Consider the following 23579-nt stretch of genomic DNA (forward strand, 5'->3'; position numbering starts at 1 on the left):
CACTACTGCTAGGTGCACACAGCTCTCCCTTTTCAAGCAGAGCCGTGTGAAGAGGGGGCAGGGTCCAGCCACCTCAATTACACAGTGCTTGGAGGGGGGTTTCCGGGCACTAGGAACCCCCCCTCGGTTTGCCTATGATAGGTTTGTCATTAGCCCTTACAATTCAGGAGTTTGGAGCCAAAATACCCCTGAAATGTTATGATACTATCAATATTTGATTCATTACAATTTAACTGGTTGAAATTTTACACTAAACTATATGATTGTTCTGAACCAGAGTTTAGAATAATCTTTCATTGGGGTACCCATGGTTTATCAATTGTTCTAATGTAAAATGTTGATAAAGGTTGGATTTCCCATGATTGACACATAAATATAATTGACAGCAAGTTAGTGGACTGTTATAACATATAATTAATAACAACAGCGAGACAGCAGGGTAGTTTTTCTACTTTTTTAATAGTATTGTTCATTAATCACATTTTCACCTTCATCTTTTCCTTTTTTAATATTGCGCTATAATTGTTTTTATTGCATACCAATAAAATATATACATTTTATAATGGAATATCATACACAATAACCAAAGAGTGCCCTGAAAATACAATCCTTCTGTCCTTTTATTCTGTTTTCTACAGAGAGCCGGTGCATCCGCTCTCTGCTCACTGCAGCAACCTGATGTGAAAAAATGATGTCAGATCCCTGCAGTGAGCAGAGATCGGATGCACCAGCTCTCTGTAATTAGTCAATATAGTGTTGCTGTAACGGGTGGGTGCTAGGGTAATGGGTGGGTGCTAGGGTAACGGGTGGGTGTTACAGTAACGGGTGGGTGGGTGTTGCGCCTCCCCCTCCTCTGACCAGGCAGCCCAAAGTGTACTGTGGGCGACCGGCCCGGGGGGCACATGCTCCCTTGCCCCCCGGCCCACCCTGCCCCTGCATACTTGCCTACCCTCCCAGGGTTTGCCCCGTCGCCATGACCTCAGCATTTCGCTGTGTGGGGTGGGTCCAAAAGGACGCGATTCAGTCTGTCATAACCCTCCCTACCCACTCTTGTCAATTGAGATCCAAGAGGGGAATATAAAAAAGTTGGCAAGTATGTTTTTTCCTTAGATTTTGGGAGGTGGGGGCGGCATCATCTGCTTCCCAGAGTGTGAGTGTAGCGCTTGGCTGTGACATCATACTCAAATGTCACACTCCCAGCAGCAGCAGTTGGCAGCTAGCTGCTTCTCCGTCCATGCCAGCGGCTGGCACTCTATGTAGGGGCACCGTGGGGTATTAAACACACTGGATGAGCGACATTATGTCACTCATTCAGTGCTTTAGGCGCTCCCTAACCTATGGCACCCTAGGTAACCGCCTAGATTCACCTAATGGTAGCACCAGCCCTGGTTGTAGTAACATCTATTTCTAGTAACTGCTTCACAAACATAACAGTACTCACCTCAGCTGTGTTCTCCCCTCCTCACCTGAGTGCCTCCAGTCCTGAACTGCTAAACCAACTGTGACTCTCCCTCCTTCATGCTGTTCACTGTCACTCTTGACATGAAATTGCCGGCTTGTAATTGGTTACCGCCAGTGGCCAATTAAAAGGTCCAAAGTGCAAACTCTCTCAGCACTTCGCTGACAGTAAGTCAACAATAATTTCTTTCTGCGAGACACTGTGAAGAGCACTGCTAAATTATTTAAAAAATTGGAGAGAATGTGGGCAGTGTGGGGAAAGTTCATTTTAAAAATGTAATTTAGTATATTTTAGGCATGGTGCTCCGAATAGCATAAAATAAATCTAATTGCTCTTTGCTGATCTTGTTGCTGACAACAACAGAGCTGTTGTCCTCCAGTATGAATACATTGGTCAGCTCCGGGCAAACACACACCGGCCAGCAGTAGTATTAATGACATAACTGTGTCACTGCACACACTGCACATAATACCACATTGCAATATGAGTCTGATGGTAGCAAACTGGCCGCTCCCCTTCCAGCGCAGGGTCTGGGGGTTGCCCGGCAACTAAAAGCTTCCAAGCGGAATAAAGAGCAGATCAGCCGGGCAGAGCCAGGAGGAAGACTCGGCCGGGCGGCGGCACCGGGACAGAACTGCATCCAGGACCCGATCTCCTCTAAGTGCCTGGGGAGAAGCTCTCTGCTCATTCACCATGATCACCACCCAGGTGGGAGCCAGCAGAGGGCACAGTCCCTGTGTACTGGGGCTGTTGTGCCAGGGTCACATAGTGTGTGTGTGTGTGTGGAGTACCCAGATGAAAAGTAATATAGTGCTTTGTGTTTTCTGCTAGCATGTCTGCTAACTCTACTCATTTTTACAGTTTAATTATGGCTTGCCTCTGGTTTTCACACGTGCAAATGCAATAACCTTGGTTGAATTAATTATTCTGGTGTTGCAGGCATTGTTAACACCTGATTTAACATTGGGCTATTTACAATTGTAAACTAAGTGAAAAAAGCAGAAGTAGATAACAACCACACTGCTCTGGCCCATCAGGTTGGCATGTATGTAGTACCAGTACATGTCATAGGAAGCCAAGGTGGTTGTCATCGCAGTAGAAAGTGAATTTCCAAGAATGATGCAGTTGATCAGGGCGTAGTTTAGTATAATAATGATTTATAATTAAATTTGAGGCTGAAAGGTTTAGCCAAATGCCATTGTGCATGGCAAACAAAGGTTTATATAGTTTACTATGGTTACCGGATTGCTAAAGTGCTTTGTGGAAAAAATAACTTAAACAAGGGTAAAGCAACAAACTCATTGGAAAATCAAACTGGGACGTTTCACTCTCTAGAAATAGATGCCAAGCACACAATTATATTCCTAGTAATCCGTGTTTGCCCTTACTTCCCTTATGCATTTCTTTGTTTTATTCAGAGGGGTTGACTGAAAAAAGAACTTGTGGTAAAAGCCACATAAAACTAAAATAACAGCAACTTTATGCAAATGTGCTGCTAGCAACATCCTTAAGTACATATATAATGGTTTTTGAAGACCATTGTCTGCTGTTTTAAATTCTGCCAATACATGGGTACCTTTGTGCAGTATATAAAGTATTTGCGAATACTGTATAATAAATATGTAATAATATGGGGGTCAACTTTTTATGGTTAATGGCTATTTAAATGTATAAATTTAGGTCATCAATGATGTAATTTCAAAATAACATAATGTTAGAAAAAGGTTTTTTTAATTTCAACGTTGAGTATGGTAACTCCAGTGGGTATGTAAAACACATTACACATCAAGCTGATGCTTAATGTCTATGGTAATTCTTTTTTAATCTCAATAACTCTATAGCTCAATGGAGACATCCTAAAGCCGCAGTTCATGGAACAGCTGAACTATCTGAGAGATAAAAGCAAATCATTGGGGGAGAAAGAGAAATGTGAGCACTTGGCCGCTTGTCTACTAATATCCTCCAAATCAGGTGGCAGTGAAAAGCCTTCCCGGCCCATAGACAGAACTCCAAAAAGACCCAAGACTGCAATGGCTGCTCTAGGTAAGTGGAATGTGAGATGCAAACATGCATTTAGAAGTAATGTTAGGGGGGGGTATTCAATTGACTGCAAGATTTTTTTTAAGACCGTGTTAAGCATTTTAACACTGTTTTTTATCATTTTCGAGCTGGATAACTTTACCCGCGATTCAATTCCATTTTTAACACTCCTTTTTTTTTTTTATCAAACGGGCCTCTCGCGCTCCAGTGGAAGGTCTATTGAAAGTATAGGGTGTGCGAGAGGCAGCCGCGTTAAAAGCAATTCAATTATTTTTTAACGCGGCGCGTTAAACAGGCAAATATGCTGTTTTATCTCGCACCTCCTTGGGGTGTGATAAAAATAAAAAACCTCTGAAAACTATTCGAAATCATGTAATTATGAAAAAAAAAAGATAAACTATGTTTATCACTGATGCCTAACATGTAAAAGTTGATTTTTTTGTGAAAAAATAATGAAATAAAAAAAACATTAAAAAAAATTCAAAAACAAAATCACTAATTAAATATATTTATGTATGTTTTTGGTACAAATATGTTTGTACTAATGTGTTTTGACATGGTATAGATGATTCTATAGTAAAAAATAGTTAAATAAAAAAATATGCTAAATAAAAGTACTGTAATGTAGATATTATCAACTAGGATGGTTGGGTAATGCAATAAAATGTATGAAAATGTATGACAATCTTTTGTTTGTGTTATACATGACCGCGTTAAAACTCCCCTTCACTCCCCTAAAAACTCGCAAACACAATGATTAATGCGCCCGGGCAGCGTTCACTCTTTTTCAATTGAATTGCACGAGTTTTCACGCTGCTTTAACTAAAAAGGTCGCTATAGCAGTTAAAAACCCGCGGGTGATTTTTTTTTTAATGTGGCGGGAAAAAAAAATCTCACGGCCAATTGAATATCCCTCTAGGAGAATGCTATTTTTTTAAAAAATAATTGCTGAAAGTACACAACAATAAAGGCGTAAATACATGGAACGTGAGGTGCGGGCTGACATTATTCTATGTAGCACTATTATGGGTGGAACGGTTGAGTCAACTGATTGATGTCTATGGAGACCTGTTTGAACATGAAAAAGTTTACATTTACAAATACTACAGAGTAATAGCTTTGTAACACACAAAGAACATTACTCAGTTATATACTATCTAACACCAGGATGCCTAATAAATTGTCATTTTGAAAATTTTAGATTATTTAGATGACATTTTCGGCTCCTGCAATATATGTTTACCTCAGGCTGTCTAGTCTTGGTGGTTTGGAGTTATGACAGGTGTCTGCAGTTGTTATAGAGGAAGTACATGACTTTAATCTTGCTTTGCTCAGAGGCCAGAGCCTACAGTCATGGCCAAAAGTTTTGAAAATGACACATACACTTGTATATTATTTTTCACAAAGTCTGCTGCCTCAGTTTTTATGATGGCAATTTGCATATACTCCAGAATGTCATGAAGAGTGATCAGATGAATTGCAATGAATTTCAAAGTCCCTCTTTGTTATGACAATGATCTTTATCCCAAAAACAACATTTCCACTGCATTTCAGCCCTGCCACAAAAGGACCACCTGACATCAGGTCAGTGATTCTCTCGTTACCACAGGTGAGAGTGTTGACGAGGACAAGGCTCTAGATCACTCTGTCATGCTGACTGAGTTGGAATAACAGACTGGAAGCTTTAAAAGGAGGGTGGTGCTTAAAATCATTGTTCTTCCTCTGTTAACCATTGTTAGCTGCAAGGAAACACGTGCAGTCATCTTTGCTTTGCACAGGCAAGAATATTGCTGCTAGTAAGATTGCACCTAAATCAGCCATTTATCGAATCATCAAGAACTTCAAGGAGAGAGGTTTAATAGTTGTGAAGAAGGCTTCAGGGCTCCCAAGAACGTCCAGTAAGCGCCAGGACTGTCTCCTAAAGTTGAGTCAGCTGTGGAATCAGGGCACCACCAGTGCAGACCTTGCTCACGAATGGCAGCAGGCAGGTGTGAGTGTATCTGCACGCACAGTGAGGCAAAGACTTTTGGTGGATGGCCTGGGGCAAAGAAGCCACTTCTCTCCAGGAAAAACATCAGGGACAGACTGATATTCTGCAAAGGTGCAGGGATTGGACTGCTGAGGACTGGGGTAAAGTCATTTACTCTGATGAATCCCCTTTCAGATGGTTTGGGGCATCTATAGAAACGCTTGTCCGGAGAAGGAAAGGTGAGCGCTACAATCAGTCTTTTGTCATGCCAACGGTAAAGCATCCTGAGACCATTCATGTGTGGGGTTGCTTCTCAGCCAAGGGAGTGGGCTCACTCACAATTTTGCCTAAGAGCACAGCCATGTATAAAGAATGGTATCAAAACATCCTCCAAGAGTAACTTCTCCCAACCATCCAAGAACAGTTTGGTGATGAACAATGCCTTTTCCGCATGATGGAGCACCTTGCCATAAGGCAAAAGTGATAACTAAGTGGCTCAGGGATCAAAACATCAAAATTTTGGGTTCATGGCCAGGAAACTCCCCAGAACTTAATCCCATTGAGAACTTGTGGTCAATCCTCAAGAGGCGGGTGGACAAACAAAAACCCACAACTTCTGTCAAACTCCAAGCATTTATTAGGCAAGAATGGGCGGCCATCAGTCAGTATGTGGCCCAGAAGTTGATTGGCACCATGCCAGGGCAAATAGCAGAGGTCTTCAAAAACAAGGATCATCACTGCAAATATTGACTCTTTGCATAAACTTAATGTAAAGTGTCAATAAAAGCCTTTGACACTAATTAAATGCTTGTAATTTTACTTCAGTATACCATAGCAACATCTGACAAAAAGGTTTAAAAACACTGACGCAGCAAATTTTATGAAAATCAATTTTTGCCTCAATCTCAAAACTTTTGGCCATGACTGTACTAAGGTGGTGAGGGAGTCGTACAGAAAGTTACTGAATAGAACACTAATCGATGTTCCAAATTTGATAATGTTTATTCTCCCAAGTTTAATAACATTTCAGTTGGACCTTCCACAAGCCCTGGGGTTATATTTACTAAATTGCGAGTTTGAAAAAGTGGAAATGTTGCCTATAGCAATCGATCAGATTCTAGTTATCATTTATTTAGTACATTCTACACAATGACAGCTAGAATCTGATTGGTTAGTTTAGACCACATCTCCACTTTTTCAAACCCGCAGTTTAATAAATATACCCCAGGGCCGTCTTTCCCATTGGGCACGATGGGCAGGTGCCCGGGGGCCCTGCAGCCCAGGAGGGCCCGTCGGAGGCAGCAAAAAAAAAAAACCTGGAAAAAAAAAAGACAATACTTACCTTGTGGTCAGCTGGCGATCCGGCTCCCTCCATGGTCTCCTTCTCCGTACGGCGCTCGCAGTGCATGTCGGTCGTGACATCATCACGCCCGTCCGACATCCATTGCGGAGCGCGACGGAGGAGGAGACCATGGAGGGAGCTGGATCGGCAGCTGACTGCAACGTAAGTATTGTCTTTTTTTTTTTTTTACAGGTTTGTTTTTTTTTTTGCTGCCTCCGACGGGCCCCCCTGGGCTGCAGGGCCCATATATATAATCATTTTTTTTTTAATATATATATATATGTATATATAGGGGCTCCGGTGCACTGCTGTGCCCGGGGGCCCAAGATGTTCTTAAGAGGGCCCTGATATACCCCATGGACTAAAACTATGGTGCACTTAAATAAACATTAGTTTCTACGGCAACATCACCCGATCTTGCATGCTAAGTAGGGTCAGACTTGGTTAGTACTTGAATGGGAGACCGCTTGGGAATACTAGGTGCTGACACACAATGCTGGGGCCATGGGTTCGATTCAATCCATGTGTCAAGGCAGTAAAAGAGAGACAAATAGAGAATCCTGTCCAGCCACGCTGCCTACCAGTCACTGCTGATGGGAATATGTATATAGCGTGCTGCCTCTGCCCACTACTGCTATTAGTGAAAAATCGACATCACCCCACCCCTGCTTATGTATATATTAATAGCATAAGTATGTCTTCTATGAGTGACTTATTTCTATGATGCCATTGTCTGAGCAGGGCACATCATATACCAAATTAAAGGTCTTGAACTGTAGATTTGCAGAAAAATATTTATAGCGTTGTAATCGTTTTCATTGTTTCAGAGTTATTTCACACAACGTCTGTCCCCCATTTACAACTATGCATTACCATTGTCCTCTGGAAATGTGACAGTCGGCAGTACACCTGTGCACCTGCTAAACTGTGACAGTTAGTGAACTCTCCCTGTGCACCTGCTGGGTGACCTGGAACATGTGACCTGCTGGGTGGTCTGAAACCTGTGACAGTTATTTGTAGCCACATATATCAGTGTGTCTTGTGGTGACCATGCTCAGCAATGTAATTTTGATGGAATAAGTTTTACATATAGTGTAGTATATAAAGAAATTCTTTAGTTCCTTTAAGATAGTGATTGATAATATTGTTATTTATTTATTATACTCCATTGTTAACATTTCTACATGTAATGCATAAAAAAGTTATTGAATTCTATTAATAAAGTAATTTAGTCACAACATTACATTTAATTTAAGGCAGTTTCCGCCGGGTTTCTCTAATACAACATATTTTAGATGACTTGAAAATGTTAATGAATTCTTTGTCACCAAACTATCTGATCAAGAGGCATGATAAGATTTTTATCGTAATTTCAGGTTGAAAGGTTTCTATGGGATTGTATTCCCCTGACCTAGTTATTATGGTAAGCTTATTATAAATTAACCTTTCCGAATATAAAAATTTAATAATCTGAAAGTCACCTTCTATGAATTATAACCAGTATTAAAGCAGACCCCATGCTTAATTGGGCTGTATATACTGCCCTTGTGTAGTGTTTATCTCTTACAAATGATAGCTTGTATCATATGATCTGTTAAAGGTATGGCTTAGATAACCATCAAAATGGTGGTAGCAGAACAGGAAATGAGGTGATACATGTTAAATAGGCTTCCCAATATCTTTTTAAATTAAGATCTTCTAATCTAGTAATAAAAGAGTTGCAAAACACTTTGAGAAAAGTAGAACTAATGACACAGTGTTCTAAAACAATTGGGTGAACAGTCACTTGAGATTAAGATTAGGATCTCGTCTCTGTTTTCGTTCTTTCTATAGTGTAGCACTGTTTTCTGAAAAATTAGAAATTTCCGCACAGTCACACATTCCATGGTCAAACCCCACCCGTGTGTCACGCTCTCTACGGCAATCCGTGAGCGTGACGAATCAGGGGGAGCAAAAGTATACAGGGGACTAACAGGCCACCCCTACAATACTAGATTCTCACCTCATCTCGAAGAAGAACGGACTTGATTATTTATAGTGGATGGCTCCTTAAACCCACCTCACTCTAACCCTATGTCACGGTTACAAACAGGAGTACAGTTAGGAGTCACGAATATGGTGAAAACACTCTGTTTATTTGCAGAAACGTATAAACAGCAGGTAATCGAGAGCAGTAGTAAACACCAGGTGCAAGCTGATGCAGGAAATAATATGAATGTTCAGAAACCAGCATGTAAACAGCTAATTCAGGGAAGCAGGAGGTATGAACAGGTTCCAAGCAGGCATGAACCAGAGGAGCAAGGCAGGAGGAAGAATCCACAGGTTGCAACAAGGATATGACAGCACAGGATGGGACAACAATAATCAGCAATGTGTGCTGGGAGTGACAGGTATATAAAGGGAAAACCACACCCAGGTGCATGGGATAATTGGTGAACATGAAGGTTAACCCCTAATGCACACAATAAGGCACAATAGCAGCACCTCTGGTGAATGAAGGTACTGCCAATACAAATACATAAATAAGGACAAAAAGGCAGGAGCTGCCATGCAACGCAGCATGTAATGCATAAGCTGTAGGCAGATCGTGACACCCTATGAGTGTACATTATTACTTTTTTAAATGGATATTGAAAGCTTCTGATGAATAAAAATAAATAAATAGGAAACAGAATATGTTTATACTATAGTGCAATACATCCAATCAAGAGCAACAATGAAGAAGAAATGAAATAGAAGTTTGCATGTGTTAATGCATAGGCGTGCTAGTTCTGCTTACTAGAACACCACATCTCCCAGGCTAATCGGCCAGCACAGAAATCTAGATGGTTAGCATGTGGGTAGGTCCTGCTTTATTCATTCATTCATACTTTCATTGTGTCTGGCTCCATCTCCACCTATGAAAAATCATGAGTGTAATTAATAATAGTATAAATATGCCGCTAGCTCTGTTTAATCTTTGATGTTATGGAAACAGTGGGACATATGCTGATGGCAGCTCTGCTAACTGATTTCAGTTCTTTTAATATTCTTATATTATAATATTTCACCTTTGTCAGTAATAAAACTAGCTTAATGTTTTAAGCAATATTATTTGTAATTTGACAATTTCTTGCATGTATTGCTTTAGACATGTGACTATGAACCTATGTCCTCAAATGGTCAATACAAATTTATATATACATCTATTTCCTTTCTTCTTCCTTAGTACTGTACCGTCTCTGTCTATACCGAGAGAGAACGTTAAGACTCTGGGCTTGCAGTCACTGTGTTCTTCTCCATTTACATACTCTAGTAGACATCACTTTTATGTAATCAGTGAATTGTTAGACTCATTCAGCAAATAAAGCAACTAAATGTAATGTTTGTCAGCCACAAACTTTTTATTGCCATTGTTCTTTGAAAACAGTTAAAAAATAAAAATAAAACATTATTCCAAAAATGGCATTTTTTTCCGTAGGCTAGCCCTCTCCCTTGGTGGGTCCCTCGCCAGGCAATGCTTAGCTTATTTTAAGTGCCTCTTAAACAATAGAATGAGCTGCCATCTTCTTACCCGATACTTGCCAACTCTCCCGGAATGTCCGGGAGACTCCCGAATTTCAAATAGGTCTCCCAGGCAAGTATCCCGCACACTGCAATTTACTCGCCAAAATTATGCGATTCACGGTGATTCGCGTCATTTTGCCCCCCCCCCCAAGACAAAATGACGCTTTTGTCACGGGGGTGGTACCAAAATTATGTGATTGACCGCACTCCGCCCTCCAACCACACCTCTTGGTATTCACTATTCTAAGGTTGGCAAGTATGTGTTATCCTTATTGTAGCACTGAATAGGTGATTTCTCTGGGTAAAATACACTTGTCCATAGGAAGTGTCAGTTTCTCTTCAAGCAGTGATTGCATAGCAAAAAATGGTTCCCAAGGGGAAGGACACCCCCTTGATCTCTAGGATTCCCTAGAAATACAGGTGAACAATTGTTAGGTAACCATTGACAGCACTGATTGCAGTGGTGCTCCAAGAGTCCCTTCAGATTGCATTGGTTTGCAGAACAAGGGGGTGTCCTTTGCGGAAGAGCAGAAGTTTGCAGCTGTCTATGAGAGGAGTGGGGTGGACTATAGAGTAGACACAGTGATGGGCCTAGTTTTGCTGAGCAGAACAAAAACAAGATTTCATTTTGTGGAGCGATATTATTGGAGTGAGATAAAGGGGTGTAGGACGTGCATGTTTAGGGCAATATTTTGTTTTGCAGAAGGGTGCGTGGTAATTTTCTCTCTGCAAAAGGACTTGTTGCACTAGCTTTGGCCTGGTAGAGATCCGGGGGTAAATTTATCAAGCTGAGAGTTTTCCGGCGGGTTTGAAAAACCAATCAGATTCTAGCTATCATTTATTTAGTGCATTCTACAAAATGAAAGCTAGAATCTGATTGGTTGCTATAGGCAACACCTCCACTTTTCAAACCCGCCGGAAAATTCTCAGCTTGATACATTTACCCCCAGGTATCTTTTAACTGGGCTCATTTTGCATCTTCGGTGGTGAATCGTGTTTTAGTTGTCACTCTCCCTTTATTCAAGCCATAAATAAGGTCAAACGAACAGTAGCTTTGAAAAATGAAAATGTTTTATTTAATTAAAGGCGTGGCTCCAACGTGGTAGGAGATTGGACGTTGATGTTTACAATATTGTGCAAGTTTTCAGATATCTCCCCTTCACCACAAACCTAGATGCACTTCTAGTTTTCGGAGGTTTCTCCAGAGACCAGAAATCGGCGGTAGGTGCATTGGTGCAAAACCAAAGCGATTTGCAGTGCTCACCCAGGGCATTTTAGGGGTCCACATAAAAATCAGGGGCGCACGTAGTGGGGGTTTCTGGTTCTTCAGAAACCCCTCCACGAACGAACGATCACTAAACATTGCCCTGTACTGTACAGCAGCCCTGGCGCTGTCACAGAAGCGTCCGCGGCGGTGCTGTATTGTACTACAATACAGCACTGCTGTGAACGCTTCTTTGACAGCGCCACAGCTGCTGTACAGTACAGCATCGCCAAAATGGAGCTGCGCAGCAGCTCTCTCTTGCTTTATTTTTTTTTTTTTGGGGGGGGAGGAAACCCCCCCTTAAAAATCCTGCGTTTGCCCCTGAAAGTCCCATTTTCCTTGCTGTCCATGAAGTTGGAATAATTTGATTATTGATGATAAACTTCATGATCATCAGAACATTATTGAGGATGGTCATTTTGGTTATCACATACAGTAATTATGTATTGGCTTTAATTCATAACCCATGTTTACTTTTATCTAGGAGGAAACCTATGGGACCCATATGAAACAACAATGAATCGGGACTACCCACATAAAGTTTGCTCACCAATAGCAGCTGTACGGTAAGTAATAAATAATCATTTTTCTTACAGATTTTTGTCTGAATCCTGGACTTTCAGAACTTGGACATGGCAATCTGCTCAGACTTTCGTACCTAATGAGATTAATATACTGTATATCAAAGGCTGTATATTACTTAGATGAGTAATATGAAATAACAGAAGTCTTGTACGTCAATAAATGTTTCCACTTTGCCCTTTCACTGCCCTGCAGCAGTGTCACAGAGTGACTGACAGCTTGGCAGACTTACGTGACAGATATGCGCTAAGAGGGTTGGTTGATTCATACACAGAGGAATGGCCACTGATGTCAAATGAATTAATGCAAAACTTTTTGACCTGCATTAAATCCCATCAGGGTAACGTCTTAAAGACGTGGGAAGAGTTTCCGCTGTCTGTAATGGTACAGAGAGATAATTCTTTATCAGAGCTGACAGTGGAATGTCAGGTTATACTGAACAATGTACTTTACCTTAATGGTACATATGAAAAATTTAATTGTGGGGTTTAGTGTTCCTTTAAGTGCAGTTTATATACAATAATATAATATAAAGTTAGCTTTTTTTTATTAGGGTTTCCATGCCAGTGGTCATGGTTGCAGAGCTGTGATACCCTTAAGGTACTACTTATTTTACCTACACAAATAGTGTGTTACCTTACTTCACGGCCTATGATCAAATGCTGAAGCTGATAAACTTTTCCTTTCAATAGCTTCTAGCTCTTCACATTCTAATGTCATCATAACATGAATTGTCAGGATTGGTCAGCTTACATGTGACTATTCTCACCAATGAGACTCATATCAGACCCCCGACTTTAGAGACATTAACAGCAAAACTATTTACACACGATAAATAACTACAGATATCTGACCTAGGGCCATAAGTTCATATCTGCCATAAGTAGGATAAAATAAAATAATTGCCTTCCACCAGATTTGCTACATATGTATCTCTGTGGGATATCAGAATTGTAAGTTGTCAGCAGGGAACATTTATGTTTATAAAAGCTAGTGAAAATAAAGACAGGAGTGGTGCCTATAGCGACCTATCAGATTGCAGATATCATTGTTCTAGTGTCGTTTAGAAACTGAAAGCAAACATCTGATTTGTTGCTGTAGGTACCACAACTGTTGTTTGACAAAACATTTGCCCACTGTTCAGAAATTGGTGTATTTAGCCCTGAATTGGCTAATGTGTAAATAAAATATTGTCAATGGTTTATTGTGACATCTACAGCTTATTCTTTATTTGTTTATTAAATCTTTCAGACAGATGTAGTTATTACATTCACAACTACTGTTTACCGGCAGTACATTTGTAGTACTGTATGCAGTATGCATTTGTCAGTGGACTCAGTCATTTAATGAAGATGTCATCAGTTAGGTCACTTGATAGGGATCAGTGTCAAACCCATCCACAGATTTACTCAACATCTCTATTATGAAGCCACAAATAGATGGAAAAGGAACCTAGGATATCTGAAATGAAGACACAGTATATAACTGCCAGGTATTCTGGGAGCATATTGCTGTCAACAATCCAGGAACATACAAAGATAAATAATTCAACCGTTCTCTGATTGACCAAACTCTTTATTAGGTTAACATTTCAATGTTAACCACACTTTAACCAGGACACTGCCCGCTCATTGATCGGAGTGCTGTGGGATCTCTTACTTGTTATGTCTGTTATGAAGTTCCACCTACATGCGGACTCTCATTTGTGCCCTTGATGTTGTGTCTAATTCATAGTCCTAAGACATCGAAGAGCTACAGGAACCCATACTATCTATGTGACCCCATTGGAACAAGCATGTACAGTAATGAGTTTTGCTGGAAGCAGTATTCCAAACCAGATCCTATTAGGACCGCTACAGCTTCAGGGGCCAGAAATAACAGGCCTATCCCCGATAAGGTACTGTATATAACACATACGTTAACATTCTGTATCTTGTTGCTTAAAAGTAATATCAGAAGTTTTGTAATATTTATAATATATGTGAATGATTTCATTCCTTTACACTACCAAGCATTATTCATTTTTTTGTTGATGCAATTTACACCTCAGTAGAGGGGTTTTCTTTTACGTGTGCTGGTTAGATTAGAGCACTTGATAAGTTTGTGTGTCCATCTTTACACACTAAACTGGTCCCATCCATGTGAGGTCCGCAGCTGTCATCCTACAGTACAAAACACCATATTCCTCACAACTAAAGCATCACGGGAGCACAGACACATGCAAGCAGATACAGCGATGTTAGTCATTATCTTTTACTTTAATTACGAGTCAGGGCACTTACGCTATGCTGAGGAAATGACCCAGAAGTATTTTTTAAAGTTGCTGGCTAGATATAAAGGTTTTAGCTGCATAGAGATATGATACAGTGGTATTTTAGTCAATGAACTTCATAGAGATATGATAGTGTTATAGTAGTCACTGCTAATGTTTAATAAGTCATTATTACCATCAGACTTTTGCAGTCTGGAAGTTACCTCATGAGGAGAAAGGGATCTCCCTGTACAGCCGGTCTCCTTGGATTAAGCCACCAACAACTGAAGAGGTGCAGAAGGCAGTGAGATCCCAGTTTCTCTCCACATATAAAGGGGACTATTTAGGAATACCACAAGGTAGGTTCAAGCAAGACATTAGCTAAGAAAGCAACAGTCTGATGTTGCGTCATGTGCTTAGATAGATTGCTGGCATAGGTAGTTTGTCTGGCTCTGACAATTCAATGTGGTATTTATTTTATTGTTTATCTTTAATAAAATAATGTAGTGCAACTGTCTTTTCCCAGTTATGATATATTTATTTTCAAGAACACATAAGGTCCAGAAACTATCACAAACAGTCTTCATGATCGCAGTTAAAAGCTTTCATCTATGCATATGTACTGTTTATCTGTTTGTTTGGAGAGTGACTTCAAATTGATGTTGGCTGTGGTCTAGAGCAGGGTTTCCCAAACCCAGTCCTCAGGGACCCCTAACAGTGCATGTTTTCCATATCTCTTTGCTGGAGCACAGGTGTATTCAATACTGACTGAAACATTTTGAAAGATCCACAGGTGGTATAATTAATTCACTTGTTATATGAAAAACCTGCACTGTTAGGGGGGTATGAGGACTGGGTTTGGGAAACCTTGGTCTAGAGCAACAGGTGCTTAAAGAATCTAACAACACCATGGGTGGAGGAAATGGCTTAGAATTTGCAATTAAAGTGGATGCCAAGCAGATGAGTATAACCTTTAATTTAAACTTCCCAATACTAGAAATATAAATCGAACTATTAAGGCCTCCGTATAAAGAACATTTGGCCACATCACTCACTTTTTTATGGTAATGAATATTTGTTTAATCCCAGACTGGACAAATCCAGATAGCCAATGTGCCTAAAAATGATTGATGCGTAAATTTTAGGAGTAATTTATATTAATGTCAGTGATTGCATATCTTCTCGCCCTTGAAAGATCTTTCTGGTTCTTAGAGTTGACTGACTGGATTCTGAATTCCAGAACATTTTCTCCACCCCTGGGTTAACATATGACATGGACACACTTGATATAGCAGTGTGTCACATTATAAAATATGAGAAAACGACACAGGTTTAAATATTATACTACAATTAAAGCAAAGCCTGTAACGTTGTGGTAGATGGGTCCAGTTATCATCATATGCTCCGTTTATATGGCCATTACAACATGGAAACACTGGTTGACCACTGTAACATACCTTCAGTTAGGTGGTATCCCTCCCATTCTCCCCCCCTTATTTTTCAATTGGTGTTGGACATCACTTTTTGGCAGCAGGGGTATGTGGAGATTGCAACATCTGATTGAACAGTAGCATTCAGTTGTCAAGCATAGAATATTTATGTCCTCAAGCATTCTCTTCCATTCTTATGGGCAGCACGGTTGCTAAGTGGTTAGCACTTCTGCCTTACAGCACTGGGGTCATGAGTTCAATTCCCCACCATGGTCTTATCTGTGAGGAGTTTGTATGTTCTCCTCGTGTTTGCGTGGGTTTTTTCCGGGTGCTCCGGTTTCCTCCCACACTCCAAAAAAAAAACATACAGGTAGGTTGATTGGCTGCTAACAAAATTGACCCTAGTCTGTGTGTCTGTCTGTCTGTTAGGGAATTTAGACTGTAAGCCCCCAATGGGGCAGGGACTGTACAGCGCTGCGCTATATAAATAAATGGTGGCGCTATATAAATAAATGGTGATAATAATAATAATTCTTACAAAATAGTTTCGACGAACAGTATGTGGTCATAGGGGAAGTCCCAAATGATGGACCCTACTAATTGCTACTCAGAGGTGGGACATTACCGCATGCAGGATGTTCCAAACTAGACAATTCTATTAAATACCGGCATCTATGGTATGTTTTTTAAGTAAATATAAACGGCTTAATGGAAAATATTTACTGTTTAAATATTGATAAGCCAGATCCTTATGGTATAGACACTTTAGTATAAATTCATTCTTTCTATTTTAAGATATAACCACTGGCTCTAGATTATGTTTAAACCTGTTCTATCCCTTCACCTGTGAGACATGCAAAATATACTTGAAATATACAATGTCAGCAGGAGAATTGACGTTACAACCTATGTTTAACTGATATTTTACCTTCATGTTCGTTGACATTGCAAATGTTTGATTCATCGGCAGAACACTGGTCTCCTGTTAGCTGTGCTATGTTCTTCTTCCAGACACAAACTTACAATGCTCTCCTCAGCTTATCGGAGGCAAGAAAAGTAAATGAACAGATTATATTTTTTCGACTTGCAGTAGCAATAATTCTGTATTCTCTAAACCAGTAAGGATTTGTGGTTTTAAATTGATGGTGTACCTATGTGACACATGGCTAGTGTGCATCTGAAAGTCTATTTCTTTGTCTTCTTTTCTATTGTATTTATTGGGAGCATTTTTGTTTTGATTATTAATCAGCCAAGGGGACTTTAAGAATAAGTGATGACTTTACCACCTTCTGCACTGGTATAAGAATGGTTATCAGAGATTTGAGGATTTTGAGGATTGATGCCTTTTTTGAAAGTCTGTAACCTTCGTATTGCTGACGGACAGTGCTGACCTCATCCTGAGGTTATTTTCTTACCCTATGGGGCAGATTCAATTAGCCGTGAAATGTCTTGCGACCATCCCGGGGACACTTTGCGGTGGATATTTCTACAGAAATATCTGCTGATTTTTTTCGAGTGGGAGGAAAAATTAGTGGATATTTTTACTGCAGGAACCTTAAAAGTGCGCAGTCACGATGTCCTGAGGACCATTGCGGCTCATTGAATCTGTGCCTAAATGTCTGTGTTATATTACATGCAGGTTATCAAGTCAAATATGCTTTTGATACTTCACCGAACTGGAGAAAAGAAATTCCGCAGCCTCTGGACACGGAATCGAGGTTTAATTATCAAGTTCAGCCACATGCTCCTGAACTGGACGATTTCACTCGCAAATATGGATGTTATTCAAATCAACACATTGCGGTTAAAGGAATTGGTAAGAGTTTGATGAATTGATTGAATGTTGAGTTGGACGTATGAGCTTTGTCTCATATAATGGTGCATTTATCCCCACAATCTTTCCTTTAAGCCTGTAACTTCCTGGCTGCCTTTCTGCCTCCTTACATAATGACATTGGCCCCTCTCACTTGCACTAGAACTACCATCACCAGCATGCCTTAAAAGCCAGGACTTGCTGGAACATATAGTTCCACGATAGTATCACACACTGACTTTGATAGTATCTTAATTCAAATCTCCCAAAGTGGTCGCTTAGTTTTAAGTAATTAGGTAGATTCTTAAATCTTCTTCTTTCCTGAAATAGTAAAAAATCATAAGAGAATGACAGTACTTGCTCGTAGCAGAGCCGCGATGCGTATCCTCTTTCTTGTCTCCTACTCACTCCCATTGAGACTAATCTCACGATATCCACCGTTACTTGCAGAGGAGAAATTCCACTGTTCCTCTCCTGCCATTTAGCCATCAGACGCAACATCTCCTCCTCCCACCCCTTTCCCCCCACCCCCACCGCTTCACCTCCCGCCATCAACCAGCTGTGGTCCTCCTTCATCCCCACATCAGGTGAAGAAGTTTGCTCCCTTATTCTTTCCTCTCCACCCTCTACCTGTCCTCTTGATTCCATCCCCTCCCACCTCCTTCGCTCTCTCTCTCTCCTACTGCCTGCTCCTACCTCGCACGCCTCTTCAACTTATCACTCTCCTCTGGCATTGTCCCATCCTCATTCAAACACGCTTATCTCCCCTATCCTTAAGAAACCCAATCTCAACCCCACCTCTCTTGCTAACTACCGCCCTATCTCTCTTCTCCCATATGCCTCCAAATTACTTGAGCGGATTGTCTGCAGCCGCCTCACCAGACACCTCTTTGACAACTCCCTCCTTGACCCTCTCCAATCCGGCTACCGCCCCCTCCACTCCACTGAAACAGCCCTGGCTAAAGTTACCGATGATCTCCTATCAGCCAAATCCAAAGGTCACTACTCCATACTCATCCTCCTTGACCTCTCCGCGGCCTTCGACACCGTGGACCACCCCCTCCTACTGCAAACTCTTCTCTCACTCGGCCTCTCTGGCTCTGTCCATGCTTGGTTAACCTCATACCTTGCTAATCGCTCCTTCTCCGTATCCACGTCTGGTTCTTCCTCCATCCCCTCCCCTCTCCCTGTTGGAGTCCCTCAGTGCTCTGTTCTTGGCCCTTTACTCTTTTCGCTCTATACTTCCTCCCTTGGGGCTCTCATCTCCTCTTTCGGTCTTCAGTATCACTTATATGCTGATGATATTCAACTCTACATCTCTTCTCCTGATCTTTCCTCCTCCCTCCTCTCTCGTGTAACTGACTGCCTCTCAGCCATTTCCTCCTGGATGTCCTCTCACTTTCTTAAAATTAACATCTTCAAAACCAAACTCATTGTCTTTCCCCCACCCAGGCTCCCTTCCCACCATGACCTCTCTATCGTTGTTAACAACTCCACTATCTCCTCTGTCACCCAACTCCGCTGCCTAGGAGTCACTCTTGACTCCTCTCTCTCTTCTGCCCCCCACATTCAATCCCTTGCCCAAGCCTGTCGCTTCCAACTCCGTAACATTGCCCGCATCCGTCCCTTCCTCTCTCAAGATGCCACCAAAACTATCATCCATGCTCTCTTCATCTCCCGTCTCGACTACTGCAACCTCCTCCTTACTGGCCTCCCCTGCTCCCACCTTGCCCCCCTCCGCTCTATACTCAATGCGGCTGCGAGACTCATCTTCCTCTCACACCGCTCCTCCTCTGCCTCCCCTCTCTGTCTTTCCTTACACTGGCTCCCCTTCCCCTACAGAATCCTTTTCAAACTCCTCACCACCACTTACAAGGCTCTCTCCCAGTCTACTGCTCCTTACATCTCTAACCTCCTCTCCATTCACACTCCCACCCGCTCCCTGCGCTCAGCCAATGATCGCCGCCTCTCCTCCACTCTGATCACCTCTTCCCACTCTAGAATCGAAGACTTCTCCCGTGCTGCCCCCCTTCACTGAAACGACCTCCCTCGCTCCATTCGTCTCTCACCCAATCTGTGCTCCTTCAAGCGGGCACTTAAAACTCACTTGTTCCTTAAGGCCTACCAACCATCCACTTAACCTCTCACCTCTTCTGGTTCTCCCCTGCCCCCTTTCTCTCTCGTATGAGCAGGGCCCATCTTCCCTCCTGTCTCCATACCTGTTCTTCCGCTCCGTCTCTACTGTATCTGCCTGCCTGGATTTCTGAAGTACTGGTACTTTTTGTTTATTGTTCTGTACTGTTTTACCCTGTATAGTCTACTGTTTGTACCATGTACGGCGCTGCGGAAACCTTGTGGCGCCTTACAAATAAACGATAATAATAATAATAATCCTGCCTAGCAAAATTCCCTTTGTCCTCATAATGGCAGCAGGACCCATGGTGGCTGCTTTCTGCGGACCTAACTTCCCCCCCCCCCAACCAATTCCTAATGGGGTGGAAGAGACTGACTATCAACTTGTACTTTCAATGTGTTGCCTTTTACGCTAACCAGCACACGTTGTACAGGGATACGCGTTTTTTATGCGCATAAATTGAAATAGAATAAAAGTATCCAAATGTACCAATGTGGAGCTGTACCTTACGTCAATGTTCTCTTAAGATAGATAAAAGACATGAACGAAGCTCCAATGAGCGAAATCTTGGAGAATCATGAAAAAGTTTAATTAATTATGGGCATCGTCCAAAAGTTATAGTTGCCCGGACTTTGAATGGATGTTTTTCTTTTGGCAGCGTACGTACTTTTATATCAGCCTGCAATCCCCCAAACAGAGCATTTGCAGGGGGCACTTTTCAAAAGGAAAATAGACAAATATGCTTGTTTTATGCTTGTCGGACAAATAGGTTCATTTACCACTATCGGGAAGCACCAAGCCATGCACGTCTGTATTTTTGCAGTTTTGGAAATTAGTTTTATATATCTCTCCAGAAATACTGTTTATAAGCAGCTGGTAACTGTCCTAGTTTAGTTGAGACCAAAATAACTGCACGTGACAGTTGTGAGGCAGCCGTGAGTTACTAAATTGTCTAAATACTGCGTTAAAACTAGAGATGCTCAGGCTCAGTTCCTCGGGAACCGAACACACCTGAACTTAGGGGATCCGAGTACCGAGCCGACCTTCATGTTTTTTCGGATTTTAAAACGAGGCAAAACACCATTGTTACGTCGTCGGATCTCGCAATTTTTGGATTCCTTATTAAGATCCAACATAACGGTGGGTGGGAGGTAGGGGCAAAGGACACTTTCATCTTGCACCATGTGTCCTAGATGTGCTAGGAACTGCTGTGTGTTTGTGTCATTGCTCTGTCGCTTAGCATCCAGGCAGGTCACTGCAGTATTTGTCCGAAAGTGTATGTAAATAATATTGTGACCTGTGAGGTGGTCAAAATTGGCTGCATATGACTTGAAATCAGTGTTATTGAGGTTAAGAATAATGTAGGAACGAAAAAAGAGCAAAATGATGTGATTTTAGCATATTTTGGGATTTTTTTCTAAAAAATCCAAAACCAAAACACAAGAGGGTGGATTTGCCAAAACCAAAACACGAAACTATTCCAGATCCAAAACCAAAACCAGTTCTCTAGTTAAAACCACTTTTGTAGCATTCAGCCTGACTTTCTGGCAGTGCCGTTATAGATATGACATTCTGTACAATTCATCTCTTATGATACATAAATCCAGTTCATAGTGACAGATTGCATGTTATGGATTGTATAAAACTTATATATTTTTTGTAAACTTTTTTTTTTTTATTGTACAAAGAACCAAGCAAGTTTACATCATGTCAGATAATTGCAACATATTTCCTCAATGTACAAATGACATTTTTCTTTTTCTATCACACATTTAACATAAATAGAAAGAAAATAAAAGAAGAGGAAAATAGATAGGATGGAAAAGGGAAAGAGGCAGAGAGGGAGACAGGGGGGGAGGGAAGGGAGACTGAGACTGGCCAAGTCACTGAATAATGTGGTCTCCTGGTGTTTCTTATGACACGATCCACAACTTCCTATTGATACCAGTTAACTGGCTATTTGTCAATCATTCTTATTCTGAATAAATACCTATCCAACCCAACCTCCATCCACCATCCTCATAAATTCCTCAGTAAAGACCACCTGTATCCTCAAAAACCTGCATGATATGGAGCCGAGTTAATTCTTCTAAAGTGCCCATATAAGCACCCCATTTAGCATGGAAGTGCTCAACTCCTTTTTCTAAATCATGGAAGGTGGCTTGTGTATAGAACTTATATTTAATGGCATCTCTACACATAACTGGAATGGGTTTTATTTAGAACATATTTAATGGAAGTGGTGTTCTGTTTGCTGTCATTTCAGTTCCATCGATGACCTATCCTCATATCCGTAACCAAGAAAATATAAAACAGCTGACCACATATCAAAGGCATTTTGGAAAAGAATTTGTTGACCTTTCTGTTCTTGGTAGTTCAATGCATCCTGAAGAAGTAGTGAGTTATCTGCAGTGCCTCCCTAGTAGAGGTAAAACTTGTCTTCATTACCATTGTATGCACCATAAAAGTCTGATCTTTTAGAATCTTGTCATTATGTGTAATTTAATTTTATTTTCTCTATCTATCAGAAAGAACGGTACAAGAGAAGTTTACTAATACTTTCCAGAGAACAGACAATAAACATTTGACAAAGTCAACTCAAGCTAAATTAAATGGACACCTCTAAAAAGATTTGAGCTATTCCACTGAATCCAAGCCTCTGAAAATTACATACTCCTAACAGAGCAGGATGGAAATGATGGTGTTAAAAACTGAATTCATACAGACAAATCAATTGTGCAGGGTTACATTGAACAGCAGATTCTCAATGTTGACTTCAGGTTGTATTTATCACTAGATTAATCTCTTTTGTTTCCATATAGCCTAGTCTACATGGAACATTAGGTACTTGTTGTGTGTTGTTTTAACAATTATACAGCTGTCAACTGTAATTAATTCAGGCTACCTCAGTGCATTTCCTGCTGCCCATTAATAATACATTGCCGTTCTGATATCATTTTAAAGAATGACCACACTGGTCAATCACTGAACTGAATTATACAACTTGCACATACCAATAAAATGACTTGCAGTGTTTGAAGTCCGACTATGGCAAAGACTTGTCTGTTGACTAAAGATATTCTCTTTGAAGGCAATGTTCTTCCCCATAACACTGTTACACAAATGTTACACAAGTTACACAATTACAAAATGGAAATTATTAAATGAAACAAAAATAAACATGATCTTCTACTTATTGTGAGATGGGGCATAAGATTAAATTTACTCTGATATGACTGACAGATGTGAGTTATGACATAATGTGAGTTATGGTTGATAAGGGATTCACCGCTGAATGTGCAGATGCTACTCTCAGGGCTTCACAGCTTTTATACAACCTTAGCTCTTCTCTGTATCCTGTGTGTACTCACTGAACATCCCCACCAACCATGTGTCTTATAACTGAGGTCACCAGCTCATCATATTTTGGTCTCACAGAATGATCGTTGGTGTTTGTGTGGAAGCCACACATGACGCATGGACAGGTTGCTTACCAAGAAACAAACTTGTGATTCCATATTGTAACCTGTGTTGCCAGTTACAGTTGAATATGGTTAATTTAAGATTATTTGTCTTACGGAGAGCTTGGTGACAGTGTTTTATTGAGCTAGTAGCTGGTCAGTTTATGGTTAATATCATTCACAACTATTGGTATTTGCATAATTAATAAATTATGATAGAAAGAGTACTGATTAGTCAGGACATAGATTATAAAGTTGAAAACTGGGAATATTAGTTTAATAGTATTG

General features: G+C 40.8%; 1 protein-coding gene across 1 annotated transcript; it reads left to right on the top strand.

Moving 5' to 3' along the window:
• The first annotated feature begins 1892 nt into the window (after positions 1–1892).
• On the top strand, positions 1893–23032 carry TEX26 (testis expressed 26). The gene is made up of 8 exons (XM_075197949.1): positions 1893–2167; positions 3301–3502; positions 12105–12186; positions 13937–14099; positions 14656–14812; positions 17523–17699; positions 22097–22258; positions 22359–23032. The coding sequence occupies exons 1-8, from the start codon at positions 2153–2155 to the stop codon at positions 22454–22456; spliced, it is 1056 nt and encodes a 351-aa protein (XP_075054050.1). The 5' UTR covers positions 1893–2152; the 3' UTR covers positions 22457–23032.
• The last annotated feature ends 547 nt before the right edge of the window (positions 23033–23579 follow it).

The sequence above is a fragment of the Mixophyes fleayi genome, chromosome 2, assembly GCF_038048845.1.
Source record: "Mixophyes fleayi isolate aMixFle1 chromosome 2, aMixFle1.hap1, whole genome shotgun sequence".
NCBI classification, from domain to species: Eukaryota; Metazoa; Chordata; class Amphibia; order Anura; family Limnodynastidae; genus Mixophyes; species Mixophyes fleayi.